Here is a 19,386-nt window from a genome sequence, read left to right as displayed (position 1 = left end):
TGTGTCGCTGATGCAATCAATGCTCCTGTTACCAGGACACTGGAACTCATTTCGCGGAGCTCGGAAGAATGATTGGCTAATTTAACCCCACCTGGTGTTAATTCAACGGGTAAGGGATTGAACTCAGGACCCCAATATTCCAAACCAACCACCCGAACCACGAAGCCAACACCAGAACACCACACTTGCAGACGACCCCAGACAAAAAAAACACCAACAACAACAACAACAACAACAACAACAACAACAACAACAACAACAACAACAACAACAACACCAACGGTTTCAAGGGATTTCCTGGACGGTGAAGTTCATCGTTTCCTCGTCGCTGTTTATGACAATAAAATAAAATTAACTTTGTACGTTTATCGTTGTTTATCGTCGATTGTGTGTATTATTTTTATTTGCAGGACTTGCTTCTCTATTTTACTTTCCTCACGTTGGCGATTCAGCCTGAAGTCATCTTGGACGATGGGTGGGCCTGAAACCCGAAGGACGAAAAACGAACGAACGAACGACTGAATGAAAGAAAGAACGACTCAACGCAAACTGCAATGGCGCCCACGATCCAAACTACGCAGCGAGATCAGGAAAACAGGTTTGCGTACGTTGGCTTGTCCCGTTCGGGGGTCACTTCGTTGGTTAGCCGGCTTTTGTCACCCCACATTGGTTAGCCGGCTTTTGTCACCCCACATTGGTTAGCCGGCTTTTGTCACCCCACATTGGTTAGCCGGCTTTTGTCACCCCACATTGGTTAGTCGGCTTTTGTCACCCCACGTTGGTTAGCCGGCTTTTGTCACCCCACATTGGTTAGCCGGCTTTTGTCACTCTACGTTGGTTAGCCGGCTTTTGTCACCCCACGTTGGTTAGCCGGCTTTTGTCACCCTACATTGGTTAGCGGGCTTTTGTCACCCTACATTGGTTAGCCGGCTTTTGTCACCCCTCATTGGTTCGCCGGCTTTTGTCACCCCACGTTGGTTAGCCGGCTTTTGTCACCCTACATTGGTTAGCGGGCTTTTGTCACCCTACATTGGTTAGCCGGCTTTTGTCACCTCACATTGGTTAGCCGGCTTTTGTCACCCCACGTTGGTTCGCCGGCTTTTGTCACCCCACGTTGGTTAGCTGGCTTTTGTCACCCTACATTGGTTAGCGGGCTTTTGTCACCCTACATTGGTTAGCCGGCTTTTGTCACCCCACGTTGGTTAGCCGGCTTTTGTCACCCTACATTGGTTAGCGGGCTTTTGTCACCCTACATTGGTTAGCCGGCTTTTGTCACCCTACATTGGTTAGCGGGCTTTTGTCACCCTACATTGGTTAGCGGGCTTTTGTCACCCTACATTGGTTAGCCGGCTTTTGTCACCCCACGTTGGTTCGCCGGCTTTTGTCACCCCACGTTGGTTCGCCGGCTTTTGTCACCCCACGTTGGTTCGCCGGCTTTTGTCACCCCACGTTGGTTCGCCGGCTTTTGTCACCCCACGTTGGTTAGCCGGCTTTTGTCACCCCACGTTGGTCAGCCGGCTTTTGGGGGGAGGGGGGACTACATTGGTTAGCTGGCTTTTCGCACCCCACATTGGTTAACCCGTATTTGGGGGGCTGCATTAATTAGCCGGCTTTGGTGGGGGGCTGCATTGATTAGCCGGCTTGGGTGGGGGGGCTGCATTGATTAGCCGGCTTGGGTGGGGGGCTGCATTGGTTAGCTGGCTTTTGGCACGTTGTGTTGGTTAGCTGGCTTTTGTCAACCTACACTGGTTAGCCAGCTTTGGGGGGGGTACACTGGTTAGCCAGCTTTGGGGGGCTACATTGGTTAGCCAGCTTTGGGGGGGCTACATTGGTTAGCTAGCTTTGGGGCGGGCTACATTGGTGAGCCGGCTTGGGGGGGGAGCTACATTGATTAGCTGGCTTGGGGGGGCTGCATTGGTGAGCCGGCTTTTGGGGGGGGGCGACATTGGTTAGCCAGCTTTTCGGGCTCGGTTTGTTACCCGGCTCTTGTCAATGGACGTTTGTATTTGGCTAACCTGTGATGAATGGTTGTTGTTCCCACACAAAATCCCACAGTGCTGAAAGTACAATGTTAGGATGTTTAGTCTCATTGTCCTAATTTGAACTTATTCATTATTCGAACCTCGCCCTGAATCAAGGTAAGATAAGAATGTTCTAATCATGAAACGTTTTTGTTCGTTTCTTGTTTCTCCCACTATTTTGAGTTCGTGTTAAATTATAAAACCACTACACTTACCTGTCGAGGAGAAAATGATTTTGTTGGTGGTGTTATCGCAGCAGAGCTGTGAATGTTTGTTTTGTTGCAAGACCTGGGTTTTCCGAGCGATAGATGATGCTTGTCCAAGGGAGTAGGTGGGTAGTTGCAGGGTTATCACAGTTACTGGTCCACGGAGGGGATCCTGTTGGTCTGGATCCACCAGGTAATAGCCGATGTGGCATATGGTTCCTGGTCCCACCACGGTGAAGGAGTTAATCTCCACTATCAAAGGTATTTTTGTGTTGATGACGCCAAACCAGTGCGAAACTCGTGATCGGAGTGATGCTTCCTCTGGGTGAGCATTCCTCAAAGGTTGACAATGTCTTCATCTCTTCTCTTGAACACTGTTGTTTGATCAATTCTGTAGGAGGCTGTTGTGAGGAGGAAGATCTATTTTGTTAGCCTGTTCAAAACTGGGAAGGTTTATTATTTCAACATATCAATGTTTGTTCTGGTTTTCTTGTACCTTGTAGATGGAACGCCGGGCCAAACCTCCAAGCTGTTTGATTTGATATATGTCCGTCCCTTTGGCTTTTCTGACTACTATTGTCTCAAACACCCGGTACATGTCGACTTCGGTTGGAGATTTATGGATTTTCCGAGTTTTTTTTCCCCCCCTTTGGATTGATGGAATGACGACAAAAACAGGATTCTCGGTCAGGCTGTTTCTTTAACTGTGATCCATTGTTTTTATGAAACTCTGGTCTTTCCTCAGGTCGACGAGTCACCGGAGTGCAGGCGAGAGGTGAGGCTGGATGTTGTAGAATCTGCTAATTTGTTATTCTACATTCCCAAGGTAGTATATACATATATATAGACCCAAGGTGTTTTCTGAGTTTTGTGCAGAGATCGACAGATTGCATCCCCCTGAAGTGTGTTACCATTTGTATTTAAATTATTTGTACTTTCACCAAATTAAAGGTACAAACTACGACACAAGAAGAATACCCTGAATTAGTCTTTTAAGGTAATGAGTGAAAATTTGGAGCACAAGTTATTACTGCTACGTTGGTAGCAAGCATTGAAAGTGTTTTCCACTTTCACCAGGACTGTTAGCTTATCTTTATTTAATTATGGTAAATGTCTTCAAACTCTTCATCTGGATGCAGTTCAGGATATTTTAGCAACTGACTGTGCATGTTCCTCTTCACCTGTTTTGTAATGATCCATGCGGGAATGTGATTTCTGGCAATTTGAATATTATTAGTAATTAGCGATATCAAGGATCTTGTGAAAATGGGAGCCAAATATCGGGAACCAGTGACTCGGCCATGGAGTTGTATGAGGTTCTGTTTCTGAATTGGTTAGTAAAACATGTTAAAAGTTTCGGTTATCTACAAATGATTTTAGTACATGGTATGATAGGGTTGTGGAAACTTTGGACAACAGGATTAAGTGGTTTTGTAGTCGAGGCTTGTTTTCCCAGGATAGGTCAAGACCATTGTTGAGTAAGCTTAAAGTTTGTAAGGATATTCAGGATCTGCATGAGAAGTACGTCATAGCTTCGGTAGATAAAGCAGCTTATAATTTTGTGGTCGTTTGTAAAAAGTTTTACATGGAGGTTTTATTAAGGGAGTTAGGTATTAATCGTTAATTTCACAAGTATAGGAAATGGTGCATATGTTCCATGTCCAAAGCCTCTCCAAGACATTGTAGCTGAGCATCAGGAGGTTTTGAGTAACAATTTTAACATTAAATGTATAGGAGGCAAATTTTTGTAATTCCCAGTTTTTTTCTGGATCCCTAAGCTTTATAAAAACCTGTATAAGTTTTGCTTTATAACAGGAGCTAGGCAATGCACTTTGAAGCAATTGTCAGTTCTGGTTAATTCAGGTTTATGAGTGGTTAGGGAGCAATTTAGGAAATATTGTTTAGAAATTGGAAAGAATTCTGGAGTATTAGTTTCACTTTCGAGTTTTTAGATAAAGTTTAAATTCCTCAATATTAAATCTAATCTTTTTGATTTTTATACCTTATATACAAAGTTAGATTCAGCACTGGTTGAGGATGCACCCTTTGGTGTTAGTAGCCCCCGTTGGACTTGGTCCGAAATGGGGGATTATGGATTTGGTCTCGATTTTCATGTCCGTGTGTGTATGTCCACAACCATATCTCGGACATGTTTCAACCGATTTTATTCGTACTTGGCACAAAGACAAAACATGATGGTATACAAATGCATGTCTTTTTTTTCGACATCAGATCCAAGATGGCCGATTGTCGGCCATTTTAGTTGTAAAAAAAAATCCGATGTGGAACATGTCCTCAACCATTTCTCAAACATTTGTTTACCGATGTTCAAACTTGGCTTACAGATAATGAATGATAGCCTACATATGCATATCTTTTTTCGATCCTCGTGGAGGATCTGTAAGTCTTACTCACGTTGTTGTTCTTTATCTTCTTCTTGTGGACTTTTTTCGATCCTCGTGGAGGATCTCTAAGTCATACTCACGTTGTTGTTCTTGTGGACTTTTTTGTTTCACAGCCTACAGTTTTCATTGAAACTTCCTGAAACTTGGCGTATATATGTAAAAATACCCTGTGCAGACAGTAACCATCTCCGATTTTGAAAATTTCTCCGAGAAAAAAAAATTATGACGTCAAAGTATCTCCGCTAATGGGAATCGCCTAAAAATTATCTCCGAAACTAGGCAAGCTTTTTGAATTCTGTTTGCGGCAATCGAACAGGGCATTAGCTGAGATGAATTACTGCACATTTGATACATCACGATGATGTCATATCAATTTTTATGACGTCATTCCTATTTTTTTGACATTTTTTGTTTTTTGTTTCATTTGTTTCACAGCCTACAGTTTTCATCAAAACTTCCTGAAACTTGGCATGTATATGTAAAAATACCCCGTGCAGACAGTAACCATCTCCGATTTTGAAAATTCCTCCTAGAAAAAAGTTATGACATCAAAATATCTCCCCTAATGGAAATCGCCTAAAAGAAATATCTCAAACTAGGCAAGCTTTTTGAATTCTGTTTGCGGGAATCGAACAGGGCATAAGCAGAGATGAATTACCGCATATATGATGCATCACTATGACGTCATATCAATTTTTATGACATCATTCGTATTTTTTGACTTTTTGTTTCACAACCCAGAGTTTTCATCGGATCTTCGTGAAACTTGCCATGTATATGCAGAAAGCCCACGCGCAGGCAGTAACCATCTCCGATTTTGAAAATTCTTCCTATAAAAAAAGTTGACGTCATAATATCGCCGCTAATGGAAATCGCCTATACCATTATCTCCGAAACTAGGCAAGCTGTTTGAAAATTTGATTGTGGGAATCAAGCCGGGCATTAGCACAGATAATTTAACGCAAACCTGATACATCACAATGACGTCATATTCGTTTTTATGACGTCATCATTAAGACGACGAGGATCTTAGCTCATTTGAGCTCGTTTTTGTTTTTTTTGACATAATATCCAAAATGGCTGGCTGGCAGCCCTTTTAGATGTAAAAACAAATAAATGAAATAAACTCTGTGTCGAATACATCCTCAACCATTTCTCGGACGTGTATTTATTGACCTTGTTCAAACTTAGCACAGAGATAATCTTCTTGTTGCGTATGGCAGCTGAGCTGCTGGGTAGCTATCATTTTGTTGGGGTATTTTCTTATATAAAAAATATATGGGTTTTAATTGTTTTGAACAACAAAAATTTATAGATGCTGTTAATTTTATTTTGTTTAACACTATTGTGTCTTTTGGTGGGAAAATATTAAAACAAATAAAAGGCATTCCAATGGGAGGGAACTATAGTCCCTGATTAGCGGAAATTTTCCTTGTTTATTGTGAGTTTTCATTTGTGCAGAAATTAATGAAGGAGAAGAAGTTAGGTTTAGCTAAAATAGTGATATTTGTGTGATTAATAAGTTTTTTGATAAGCTGATTCATCGGATTTATCCAGAAAGCCGAATAGCAGATCAGAGTCGTAATGATGATGGTGTAGTGGCATATCTGGATATGTTAGAGTTTGAAATAATTGTTATATTACAAATGTCTATCATAAAGTTGACTATTTTAGTTTTCTGATTATCTTGTATACTTTTCTGCTTCGTGATGTACCAGTTAAGATGGGCTACAATGTGTTTTCATCTCAGATTATTAGATTTTCTAGAATTTGTTCTGTTAAGGATGATTGTGTTTTGTGCTAAGATGATTTATTCCATTATGTTGGAGTGGGGTTATTGTGCGAAGCGTTCGATTAGGTCACGTGAGAAGGTTTTTAGATATCATTGTAATCTCTTGTTCAAGTTTGGTTGGTTTCCATGTGAACAGGTTCCCATAGCATTGGAAGTTGTGTGAAATAATAAGAAATGATGGATATTTTAAAAATTAATGAAACTGGAAGTGTTTGTGAGTGTTTTCTGGAAATGGATCTTCATTATAAATAGAGGGCCTGTGTATTGATGTGTGTGCTGGTGGAGTATTGTGTACATTCTGTGGAGGTAAGGTATTTCGGGTGTGAGTGGGGGATGTGTGTGGTTTTATTATTATTTTTAATATATATATATTTTTAGTGGTGTGTGGTTTGTATGCTGTGTGGGTGTTTTTCTGTTGGTGTGTGCGTGGGGGGGTTTGTATGCTTTTTTGGAATGTTGTGTGTGTTTTTTTTTTCTCTCCTCCACCTCCTTTCTTTCTTTCTTTGTCTATGGAGGGGTGAATCTTGCAAATAGTTTTTGTAAGGTTCACTTGGCTACAGCTGAATGGGTTTTAGCGTAGATGAGTAGCAGCCGAAACCCAAATCCTATCCAGGTTACGCCTGATGACTCAATCTTTGTCTTTCTGTTCCTCATGATACTCCAGTGTTGTATTTTTGGTCAGTTATTTGATGATTCTCTTGGAATCAAAGCTCGTTTCTGGTAACCTCTAAAAGTGATTTTTTTTTTTTTTAGCTCGTTTACCAAGTTCTGCTTTTCCTATTTAAATTGCTTTGTATGCTTGAGCATCATTCTTTCGGATAGACGGTATTTCATTTGCTTGTGGGTCCTATTCATGCGACTCCCTTTCAGTGCAGGTTGGGATCTACATTTGAATGTGTGACCAGCCCATGGTAAATGTGGGATTTTTCTTGATAGATTGGCCAAACTCTAATCTGATTGTGTGCTCGTGCCTCAGGTGTGGGCTGATATGTCGTGTTAAATACAGCAACACTTTGCCTGACATTCCCTTTGACCCAAAGTTCATCACGTACCCATTCGAAGCAAACAGGTGAGCACTTTGACTTTTTCTAAAATTTCAAAATTACCACTCTCTTGTCTAAATGCTGAAATTATGTTTGAAAGGCTATTTGAATGACAGATTTCACGCTGGGAATGACAGGTTAAAAAGTGCCCGATGAGCAGAACCAGGTCACACATGCACAATGCATGCGCATAAGGTCTCGTTTCACATTCATACGTCATTTCGTGGCATTTGCACTCAATAGAGCTTATGGACCTGCCGTTAAAAGGTTCTCGACTTGACGCGTCGGACGGACAACGATTATTCAATCAAGCACTCTACACTGGAAGAATTCTTCAAATCCCTGCGTCCTCCACCCTTTCACGGTTTGTCCACCTAACCCCAATTGTTGTGTTCCTCCATGCAAATCAGACTCATGGAAATATAGGAATACGAGAAATATTTGTTGAGTGAGAGGTGTCATTCGTACTATTTACTGTTCGTACATTCTAGCATCAGCAGTGGCTAAACACACACACACACACACACACACACACACACACACACACACACACACACACACACACACACACACACACACACACACACACACACACACACACACACACACACACACACACACACACACACACACACACACACACACTTCAACATTTACCAATAGATGCAAAACTCAATATAATTTATCTTGCCGACCCGGAACCAAATAAAAATATGGGCAATTCCATGAACAGCTGGACACAACCTTAAAATTGGGAATTGTGTTTTTTGAGTAGAAATTGGCTTTACTTACATGATGGCATAAACATCAAGGCTTCTAAAAACATGAGGCTTGTCATCTCTTTTGACAAAATATGCCAATCTTGTGGTCAGGTTCTCATTGTTCTGAAAGCAAAAAAGAGACCTATCTCCTTTGAAAGGAAGTAAGAGAGGATATTTCACATTTTCCTGGGATAGAAAAATGGCAACATTACTAACTGTTGTGCGACTGACCCACATTTTTGGCACATGCTTAAAAATGAGAATAGTTCAGTTTTTGCCAAAACACTTGCCAGTAAGCAAGGAATGATAGAAATATTACACTTTTTCAGCTGAATCCCATTTGAGGAAATTTATGCAAAGACTTGCAAATTTTATCCATGCCCTTTTTTAACATTACGAACCAACATAAAATTCCATCACAACTCACACATACAGGTCTCGCTGTTTTTAATTTGAGGTGTATTGATAGGAGCATTCAAAAGCTTACATCTTGATATTAGCGTCCAAATAGCAATGTTTATTTGCTTAAAGGTCCCCTGACATGCAAAAGTACTTAAATTTCATTTATATATGTCCTGGAGGAGTTTTTCATCGTGATTTCAGATCTGACAATGTTTTTTCACAATGCTCATTCTGTAAAATGTAAAATTTAAAAAACAAACCTCTTCGGGAATGCCCCTAAAAATTCTCCTGAAAGGGGCGTAACCCTCATGACGTCATGTACAGTATGTCAAAGGCTGCACATTAATTACTCGGGTTGGTTGACTACGTGATTCTATTGGCTTTCTGTGTGTTTCCACATTTGATTGGTCGACTCAATCGCTTCATTCGTTTATGCTTTAAAAAAAATCGAACATTTGGTTTTGAATAATGGATGGCATGGACTTTGATTTCTCTGGTAGAGACAGTGAGTGTGAGAGAAATGAAGGATTTTTATCTGAATCACATGGAGAATTGTTGGATAATGTAGTCGCGGGAGGTGAAGTTCAGGCAGCTGGAAATGGAATACGGCCTTACCAGTTCGAGCCCGAAGCAGGACAAGCAGAGGAAAATGGCGATGAAATTCCCAGAGTTCATGACGATCTGGAGGACATCGTAGGAAGATTCGGAAATAACAACTGGTTAGACTAAATCCTATTCGTAATTCAATAATGTAAATTTGACTTGCATACTGCTCGATATCAGAAATATTTCAGTGAGGTGATGTGAACAGCGCAGAGCAGCGGACATGTTACTTCGCGGCGAATTAATCACAAACAAGGCCGGCGCATGTCATCGGCCGTATCTCTCCGCGCATAAAACGAAGCAATCTCGCTGTCCGGATACGATGAAAACTTGTGTGCAGAACACACCTTGCGATACAATTGTCTCGAGTAGTCCGATAAATCTGACGTTCTGTTGCATTTTTATTTATTTTATTCCTGCTGTCGTCATGTAGCACCAGTAGAAAACAATGAAAAAAAGAGAATAATAAAATAAAGCTACAGCATGTCAGATTTATCAGCCTATTCGGACGGACGACGGATTTATTGGACTAGTCTTGACTCTGGAGTTGACAAGTAACTTGTATTACCATGCACACAATATATAAGTCAATGCGTAAGAGTCCCGAGGCAATGATGCCACGTAATAGGACAGATAAATTTGTCTTTCATAGTTGTGCAAACATTTTTTTCCCTTTTTTTTATTACTGCATTTTGGCTAAATGTCAATGAATAGCAAACCAATGGAAGCAGTACCTTCACTTTAGAATAAACCCATGTATGTCGATTGCAGCCATACCTGGCTTGCATGTATGTGGAATCGTACCTATCCCAGCAGGCTGGTTTCAACGAACAATTCAATAAGCTGCAAAATGTGGGTGCAGGTTTTTCATATTGTTTGATTTTAAAATTATCTCCTTGTGCCTTGAAATGATGCAATATTAATGGTTAGTATTTTACTTGTAGGTCCCTGTAATTTTTTTTTTTAATGGAAAGGTTAAACAGTCAAATTATATATTTTGTGTACATGGTATAGCCCTTTATTGTGCATACATGTATTGGATTTGTATACGACTACGACAAGGTAGTAAAGGGATAAATAATTGCCTCGTGATTGTTGTGCATACACGGCTCAGAAGCATAATTTCTTGTCTCTGTGTGTGAGGAATGAGGGGTTGGGATGAATAGAGGGATGAATAGAACCCGTGCTCAGTCACTGTCTTCGAAGTGGGCGCTGCAAATGACGCTCGTGTCGCTGGGGCCTTTCCAGTTTCCCCTCATCAGCTTCACTTTAGATGTCCATATTCTCCGACGATTATCATCTTTCGGGAATACATGAAGGCTTACACCGTCTTTGCTTGTATTGCTGCATCCTGCTATGATACATCTTGCAGGCATTTTCGAAAGTATGGCTAAAACTCTAAAAAAAAATTCGCGAAACAATCACTGGAATTAAGACGATCACAGAGATTGCACTAACATGTGCAAAATGCATTTGTACGTACTTTATAAGGCGCGCGATATCTCGACTCTTGAGTCAATCCACCCTGTGCGAGTTATTGTATGTGATGTCACGCTGCGATTCGCTGGTCCATTTTTTTTAGGGGCGGGGCATAGCAAGTTGTGAAAGGCTCCAGAAATGATCGAAATATTGCTCAAATTATCCCATTTTTGATAAAAAAAAAAAAACATGGGTGATTTCTTCACTCGGAAAGTCAAGTTAATATATAAATAACAAGTTTATTTTTCATGTCAGGGGACCTTTAAAATGTAACATCACCAACCATGGAAGTATCCACATATTTATGACAGCCTTTGCAGCCCATACAGCTCCTTATCCTTCCCCCAAATATCATTAATAGAAAATAAACTTACCCTGTACATTCACAAGCCCGATATGTCCTCATCAGTGTTCAGAAGCACCCAATCCAGATGCAGTCCATTTCCTGGTGGCGATCCGTCGGGTGTTTGTGTAGCACATTCCCGTCTCCTCGGGCCTTACAATCGGTCCACATGGTCGGGAGTTTTCAGTACAAGCAGCTGCCCGTTCTGCTGAGAAAGTTCTCCAAGTCTGTTATGTAGAGGCACAGCCCTTTTCCAAGTATTTCCAGCTTCTGTCAGAAGCTTGGTGAGCCATTTCTCATAACAATCCTTATCCTGGTCACAACATAGATTTTACTTTGCACAAAACATGCCGGTTGCCGAGGATTTCTGCACAATTTTGCGGCAGATTGTCATTTTAAAAAAGTGCTATATTGAGAGAGAGATAGGCAAGAAAGACCGCAGAGGTAGAGGAAAAGTGTGTGAGAAATGTCAAAATTTTGTTTTTGGCATTAAAAGCACTAGTGCGGGCCCATAGGGGCGGGCCCGTAAAAAAAAGTACAGTACAGTGTCAAAAAGTACGGTACAGTACAGACCTGAAAGTACAGTGTCATTAGGTATTCCATGTTTGAATTGTTTTATTTTAAAATAGTTTTAAAAAAATTGTTTGCGAAGCATACTCCCAAAATGAGATGTATTTCGTTGAGAAAGCATGTTGCGTAGAGGCCACACCGTTTCGACACTTGGAAACAAAAACATTTGTGCACTTTTTTTGATAAATTATTTTCGGAGCAATTTTTCTTCAATAAATAAATAATAATAAAAATTGTCTGCATGTACACACCTTTATCTCGGTAGCACCTCTTCATAAATAACATTGCTGAGGAAACGGCGCTTCTTCTTTGTTTCTTCGTCCAGGGCAAGAATGCTGAGGTTGCTGGATCTGCCAACGTTTTGATAAATTATTTTCGGAGCAATTTTTCTTCAATAAATAAATAATAATAAAAAATTGTCTATGTACACACCTTTATCTCATTTGCACCTCTTCATAAACAACATTGCTGAGGAAACGGCACTTCTTCTTTGTTTCCTCGTCCAGGGCCTCTTTATCTTGTTCTTTATCTTTATCTTGTTAGAACCTCTTCATAAACAACATTGCTGAGGAAACGGCGCTTCTTCTTTGTTTCCTTGTCCAGGGCAAGAATGCGAAGGCTGCTAATACTGCCAACCCTACTGGCCGCCACGTAGAACTGACCATGGCTAAAGAAGTCTCTTGTGCAGAAGACCCCAACACGGTGTAGCGACTGCCCTTGGGATTTATTCACAGTCATGGCAAAGCATGGTCGTATCAGAAATTGCCAACGCCGCAAAGTGAACGGGAATATGTTGTCAGATGGACTCAAGGTTATGCGTGGAATGAGCAATGTGCATCCAGAATTGACACCCATCACAGATTTTGCAACCAACAGATTTGGAAGGATCTGATGGATGATGTACCTTGAGCCATTGCAGTGTCCGCTTTGCTGGTCGAAATTTCGTAGCAGCATGATCACCATACCCACCTTGAGAGTCATCCGATGTGGAGGTATACCAGATGGACAGAGGGTGTTCAGGAACTCAGGTGGATACAAATGATCACCCTGAGATTCCGCTGTATCGACGCTACAGCAAACATGTTCCTCCCCTGGAAATATGGTTGCCATGTAGTCATTTACCTGATCGACTTCGGAATTAGTCGGACATAGTATAACACGCTCGCATAGCCACTTGGGGTTTGTAATGTTGTGCAAGCCTTCATACACCCAAGTGACAATATCCTGAAGTTTTTCACCTGGACGAATGAGCGGTTCCCTGAGCTTAATCGCAAATTCACCCTCTTCTGGATTGACAGGAATCTTCCCTTCACCCAGATCCAGCAGGAATTTTGCAAAATCAGATTCGTTCTCTTGTTCTCCAGCACCCTGCATGATCCTCATGTTTACTGTGAGACAAAGTATCTGCACTTTTTTCCACAGGTATGAGCTCTTGAAGCACCTTCCAACTATGTCAATACGGCTACCGTGTGGCACAACGGTAAGGATCTGCCTCCAGTCACCACTGAAAACCATTGTGATGCCACCAAATGGTTCCTCTGACCCCTGAAGCCACTGGAATGTTCGATCTGCTGCCTCCAATGCGCGTCGATCCATTATTGAAACTTCATCCACCATCATTATACTCGTCATTCATATGAGTGCTGCAGTGGTGTCATTTTCACTGATGGTGCAAGTGGACTCATCAGTGAGAATGAGAGGACACTTGGTCCTACTATGGAAGGTAACCCCTTTAGGCAACAGAGTAGCTGCAATACCACTTGCAGCATTTGCACAATTGTGACGCCCCTCTCTCTCGCCCCTCTGTAAATTGTGACGTCATAGAAGAAGATGAAGAATTGTGACGCCCCCCCCTTTCGTCCTCCTCTCTCGCCCCCATCTCAAATTGACGCCCCCTCTCTCTCACCCCTCCTCTCACCCCTCTCTTGAATTGTGACGCCCCTCTCTCTCGCCTATCTATAATTATAGATAGATAATCTATATAACTGTCCTCCCCTCTCTCGCCCCCTCTCTCGCACCTCCTCTCTCCCCCTCTCTTGAATTGTGACGCCCTCCTCTCTCGCACCTTCTCTCTCCCCCTCTCTTGAATTGTGACGCCCCCTCTCTCTCTCTCCCTCCTCTCTCGCACCTCCTCTCTCCCCCTCTCTTGAATTGTGATGCCCCCTCTCTCTCCCCCTCTCTCTCGCACCTCCTCTCTCCCCCTCTCTTGAATTGTGATGCCCCCTCTCTCTCGCCTATACATAATTACAGATAGACAATCTATAACTCTCCTCCCCTCTCTTGCCCCCTCTCTCACCCCTCCTCTCTCCCCCTCTTAAATTGTGATGCTCCTCTCTCCCCCCTCTCTCGCACCTCCTCTCTCCCCTCTCTTGAATTGTGACGCTCCCCTCTCTCTTGCCTATCTATAATTATAGATAGATAATTTATATAACTGTCCTCCCCTCTTGCCCCCCTCTCTCGCACCTCCTCTCTCCCCTCTCTTGAATTGTGATGCCCCCCTCTCTCTCCCCCCCTCTCAAACACACAGACATTAATATCTTATATATTATTTCCGAGTTTGTGGTTTCGTGTCGCGCTATCTTCGACTTTGTTCTGCGCTCGAGTAACGTGATATTCGGCTTACATTTTCTCAAAGACCATATGAGGTGCATGGTACAAAAATAAAGTAAATAAAATGGTTCTGAAACAGTGAAATCGTATTCCACGTACTGCATTAAAGTAAAATTACTACTGATACTCTGCATCAGTTCCTTTCTCAAACACACCCACCCAACATGTCGCGCAGAGCGCGGGTTATGCTAGTTAATATTAAGACACACAGACATTAATATCAAACCTTGAAAAGGCACATCCGCGGGTCCCCAGCAATATTCCTGGCAAGTTTCAATCGTGCAAAAAAAATAAGAATAATAAAAAAATAAATAAACATTAATTGTGACGTCATAGCACCGTGTCTTGTCATTGGTCGACAGATAAATGGCCGTAACTTGGGAACCGCTCGTTCGATTAATATCAAACCTTGAAAAGGCACATCCACAGGGCCCCGGCAATATTCCTGGCAAGTTTCAATCCGATCGGACCGGCGGTCGTCGAGAAACTGCGGTCACACACACACACACACACACACACACACACACACACACACACACACACACACACACACACACACACACACACACACACACACACACACACACACACACACACACATTGTGGCAACACAGAATATTCCTGGCAAGTTTCAATCGTGCAAATAAAATAATAATAAATAAACATTAATTGTGCCGTCATTCGTGACGTCATAGCACCGTGTCCTGTCATTGGTCGACAGATAAATGGCCGTAACTTGGGAACCGCTAGTCCGATTAATATCAAACCTTGAAAAGGCACATCTGTGGGGCCCCAGCAATATTCCTGGCAAGTTTCAATCAGATCGGACCGTCAATCGTGAAAAAAAATTCATTGTGACGTCATTCATGATGTCATAGCACCGTGTCTTGTCATTGGTCGATAGATAAATGGCCGTAACTTGGGAAGTGCTCGTCCGATTGATATCAAACCTCAAAGGCACATCTGCTGGGCTCCGGCAATATTTCTGGCAAGTTTAAATCCGATCAGACCGGCGGTCGTCGAGAAACTGCGGTCGCATACAGACACACACACACACACACACACACACACACACACACACACACACACACACACACACACACACACACACACACACACACACACACACACACACATTGCTGGAATTATAGATAGATGATGGTGAAAGGGGAGAAGCAGTGTGAAGAGATGCTAAGACTTGGCGATGAGACATTTGTGATGAACATTTCTTATTGCAGGTTTGTGCAGTACAAAGCTACCTCCTTGGAGAAGCAACACAAGCATGAGCTGCTGACAGAACCTGACTTGAGTGTCACCATTGACCTGATCAACCCGGACACGTACAAAATCGACCAGAGTGGTACAGAAATGGGGTTTCAACTGAGCTTGCTGGAATAGATTTATGTTAAATGGCTTCCTTTCATCCATTGCTACCAATTGGTGTGATTGGGTCAGGCTAGTGTGTCACCAAGTAATCTGTACTTGTGTTTCAGTTTGTCTTCACCCGGATGATGAAAAACTACTGGAGGAAGAAATTCCAACACCTCAGGGCTCCAAACGGTAATTACTCTGGACATTGTAAACTTTTATAGTTTTAGATTATTAGAACTTTATGGGGCTGACAGGATGTCCTCGAGGTACGCACACTCGCCTCTGAGCTGTCATCCTGGTGTTTCAGAGGCAGGATGATTGATCAATGTGTGTGCCGTCCCTCGAATGGACGTTAAACGGGCGTCCCGTCTGCCGACATGAAAGATCTCACAGTCCCCTTTGTAAAGAGGTGGTGAGCCATCGTTGACACCCTAAACAAATTCCAATTTCCTGCCCTGAATTCCTGATTCGGAACGGTGACCCAACCAAGATTATAGCCAAGTAAATGCTTCGGCAGCATCAGTGCTCTACATAGGGCAGGGATGATGATGATGATGATAGACGGACGTCAAATACCCTACTTAGCATCTTTCATTCAAGTCCTCCTCAAGAGATGGTGGTTCCACAATTTTAGTTTACTGGGTCCGAGCTCAAATTGTTTATCGTGAACACATCAATTGACAACACACAGCAGGAATGTTATAATCAAACACTTCCAAACATTAACTCTGCTGGCCAAATCCATCGCAGTAGTTTATCCAAGCCTGTCCACCATTCCATTCACCAGGTCCCTTCAGCATGCCAAGGTGGTTCCTTGGATGAGGAAGACCGAATACATCTCCACAGAGTTCAACCGTTATGGCATCAGCAACGAGAAACCGGAGATCAAGTGAGTTTGGTCAGTTCATCCCTACCTCACTTTGCATTTCACCTGAATGATCATGGGACCAATCGGTGTTCCCGATGTGTGTCCCATCCAGGATCGGCGTGTCGGTGAAGCAGCAGTTCACAGAGGATGACATTTACAAGGATCGTGAGAGCCAGATCGCTGCCATAGAGAAAACGTTTGAGGATGTGAAGAAAGAGGTGTGCTTAATCTCACTGCTGACTCATTCTACCAATCCTTATCTTGCTTCCTTATCACCTTCTCATTTAATTCAACTGGTAATGCATTATGAAAAGTGAATCCTAAATTACTTATGGATAGTGTGATGTGCAAGTCGAGCTAACACAAGACCACTGCTGAGGGTCCACACTTTGTGCCAATCACTACATTATCTTGGCTAATGATTACCTCTGGGTTTTCCTTCCAGATAGACACCCATTACAGCAAGCCACGTGTTCATCCAATGGAGATCTTGCCCGTTTTCCCCGATTTCAAGGTACTATTACTGAATGATATTGTTATGATTGATTGTTGAGATGGTGTTCAGGGTATGCTCCCAAGGAGATTCATTAAAGTGGGTAGCTGGAAAAATGGGAGAATATTTAAATAAATAAAAAATTTAAGGTAGGGTATAAGATGAAAAGGTCGAATGATGGTGTTTGAGAAAACAAACACCCCCCCCCTTTTCTTAATGAGCTTTCTTTCCCCCTCCCTCCAATGAGCAGCATTAGTACTGATATTGACCCACACCACCTCTCTCCCACAGATGTGGATCAATCCATGTGCTCAAGTCATCTTCGATGCTGACCCAGCACCGAAGGGGATGAGCGGTTCTACTGCTGTCGAGACCATGTCGCAGGCGATGATCCGGTAATGTGATCATGTAGATTCACCATCTTTGATACGATTTATTGACCTGTCCTTTTTCGGTTTACCTTGTGGTTAACAGTTTACCTTGTGGTTTACCTTGTGGTTAATCAAGTGAAACACCAGCCTTAAATTATTGTGGCTCTGTCACCCGAATCATGTTTCTGGCCACTTTAAATGAGCTCAGATCATTTTGCCGTCGACCAGAGGTATGATGGATGAAGAGAGAAACCAGTTTGTGGCATATTTCCTGCCGAGCGACAGCACTATGCGCAAGAGGAAGAGGGACAGCGAGGAAGGCCTGCACTTCACCTATGAGGAGGAGTAAGTCAAACTTTAGTTTCGCTAAGTTTCCACAATACCACGTGGAAGAGAATTGGATAGAACAACTTCACTCAATATTTGCATCATCTTTGTGCAGAGAAACTTGTTCTGAGGTAGAGTCGATACACACAAAATGAAATGGCATGGTATTACCCCTCCACCGAATGACCTTTGGCCCACGTTGCAATTGTTGCCAATAGGTACGAGTACCGTATGGCACGTGAATACAACTGGAACGTGAAGAACAAGGCAAGCAAAGGTTACGAAGAGAATTACTTCTTCATTTTCCGTGAGGATGATGGTGTTTACTACAACGAGCTGGAGACGAGGTCGGGCTGGAGGGGGAGATAGGTTTTGTTTTTATTTTTAAAGGCACTACTCTGTTCCAACGTAGCAACTTTCTATGATGCATTTTGCAAGTTGTGGCATCACGTCCCATTATTTGCTCACTAGAGTACGGCTGAGCAAGCGGCGTGCCCGCATTGGTCAGGGAGTGCAACCGAGCAACAACACTCTGCTCCAGGTCCGGCACAGAAACATGAATGAGAAGGAGCTGGAAGCACAGGTTAGTGAATAAGGACGAGATATCCAAGTAGGTTTTGGGCTCTTTGGTTTGTCTGGCCTGTCTGATGTGGTTGTGACGAATACAGGAAGCACGCAAAGCACAGCTTGAGAATCACGAGCCTGAGGATGAGGAGGAAGAGGAAGCAGCAAAGAGGATTGTGGAATCTGGTAAGGAGGTTGGTGTTTACCTGGGATAACGAGCTTTGGAAGATGGCCGAGGTGGGGGTGGTACTGTGAAGTTCTCCAGGGCTTTGGAATTGAGGAATTTGAAGCCTGGGGCTTGATAATACTGTGGAGGATATTTCTAATGCCAAATATAATGCTTCTCACCCTTGCATTCTGCATATCAGAGGAAGAAGAGGAGGGAGAGGAAGAAAAGGAGGAGGATCTTGATGAAAAAGAGGATCTTGACGAAAAGGGAAGCGGACATTCCGAAAGTCCGGGAGCCCGATCAGAGAGTGACGGCGAAGCCTCGGGCAGCGAGAGCGGTGAAGAACGGCATGTACGAGATGAAGAGGAGATTTTCGGGAGTGGTGACAGTGAGAGTGATGAAGGTAAGAGGCAACTGCCACTTGTAGTTGGAACAAACCAACCCTCCCCCATCCCATGTGGAATACACCATGGTTTAATCTTCAATTCCTGCATCAGGTACAAGATAACCCTTTTCAATGTCATGAACCAGAAGCCAGCTTATGATACGGTCATAGATGGAACTGAAGCAGTGCATTCTGATCAATCCTTTGCAGGAGGCAAGGACAGTGAGGAAGAGCAGCAAGCTGGCTCACACTCACCCAGCGGCAGCAGTAGTAGTGGTGACTCCAGCCCTGGAAGCATTGAAGATGGGTTGGTGGCAAGTGATGCAAGCAGTGATGAAAACTAACCTCATCATAGTACATCATACGTGCATATACGTGTATATACGTGTAATCAGCCACTTTCAACGACTGGTATGCTACCTATTGTACAACAGTGAATGCAGTCCGAGTCTTAACCTGAAAGTGAACTGAGGTTCAAACCAGTAACCTTCGTCGTGTCCGGTTAATGAACAGTTAAAGATGTTCATCATAATGCTTTCACTGAGTGTGCACAAAATGTAAATTAACTTTTTTGAATAAAAATTTTGCATTGCAGGAACAAAA

The 19,386-nt window shown here is 42.8% G+C and overlaps 2 protein-coding genes across 5 annotated transcripts; one reads left to right on the top strand and one right to left on the bottom strand.

Moving 5' to 3' along the window:
- The first annotated feature begins 215 nt into the window (after positions 1 to 215).
- On the top strand, positions 216 to 19,386 carry PAF1 (PAF1 component of Paf1/RNA polymerase II complex). 3 transcript variants are annotated; one of them, XM_085852258.1, is made up of 16 exons: positions 216 to 304; positions 411 to 604; positions 2,973 to 3,002; positions 7,401 to 7,493; positions 15,474 to 15,595; positions 15,729 to 15,795; positions 16,394 to 16,495; positions 16,587 to 16,692; positions 16,920 to 16,988; positions 17,259 to 17,362; positions 17,567 to 17,683; positions 17,884 to 18,012; positions 18,137 to 18,248; positions 18,334 to 18,415; positions 18,598 to 18,801; positions 18,994 to 19,386. In XM_085852258.1, the coding sequence occupies exons 2-16, from the start codon at positions 555 to 557 to the stop codon at positions 19,125 to 19,127; spliced, it is 1,521 nt and encodes a 506-aa protein (XP_085708384.1). In that variant the 5' UTR covers positions 216 to 304; positions 411 to 554; the 3' UTR covers positions 19,128 to 19,386. The 3 variants fall into 3 exon arrangements, with proteins under 3 accessions (XP_085708384.1, XP_085708387.1, XP_085708385.1); XM_085852261.1 differs by having other exon boundaries at positions 217 to 304; positions 411 to 598; XM_085852259.1 differs by lacking the exons at positions 216 to 304; positions 411 to 604 and adding an exon at positions 2,616 to 2,819.
- Positions 8,570 to 13,436, bottom strand: LOC147014350 (ATP-dependent DNA helicase PIF1-like). Of its 2 annotated transcripts, none has more exons than XM_085852262.1 (2): positions 11,087 to 13,436; positions 8,570 to 9,311 (listed from the first exon to the last, which is right to left on the bottom strand). In XM_085852262.1, exon 1 carries the CDS (start codon positions 13,255 to 13,257, stop codon positions 12,157 to 12,159), a length of 1,101 nt encoding a protein of 366 aa, XP_085708388.1. In that variant the 5' UTR covers positions 13,258 to 13,436; the 3' UTR covers positions 8,570 to 9,311; positions 11,087 to 12,156. The 2 variants fall into 2 exon arrangements, with proteins under 2 accessions (XP_085708388.1, XP_085708389.1); XM_085852263.1 differs by lacking the exon at positions 8,570 to 9,311 and having other exon boundaries at positions 9,881 to 11,260; positions 11,877 to 13,436.

The sequence above is a fragment of the Eptatretus burgeri genome, chromosome 13 (assembly GCF_056783735.1).
Source record: "Eptatretus burgeri isolate ZD-2024b chromosome 13, Ebu_testis_v1, whole genome shotgun sequence".
Taxonomy (NCBI): Eukaryota; Metazoa; Chordata; class Myxini; order Myxiniformes; family Myxinidae; genus Eptatretus; species Eptatretus burgeri.
Note: the sequence above shows the minus strand (reverse complement) of the source record. Positions and strands in the feature narration are given on the sequence as shown.

Coding starts and splice junctions, on each gene's coding strand:
- LOC147014350 (XM_085852262.1), bottom strand. CDS start 13,257: ATGACGAGTATAATGATGGTGGATGAAGTTTCAATAATGGATCGACGC.
- PAF1 (XM_085852258.1), top strand. CDS start 555: ATGGCGCCCACGATCCAAACTACGCAGCGAGATCAGGAAAACAGGTTT. Junction 7,494..15,473: donor TACCCATTCGAAGCAAACAG/GTGAGCACTTTG, acceptor TTCTTATTGCAG/GTTTGTGCAGTACAAAGCTA. Junction 18,013..18,136: donor TACAACGAGCTGGAGACGAG/GTCGGGCTGGAG, acceptor TTTGCTCACTAG/AGTACGGCTGAGCAAGCGGC.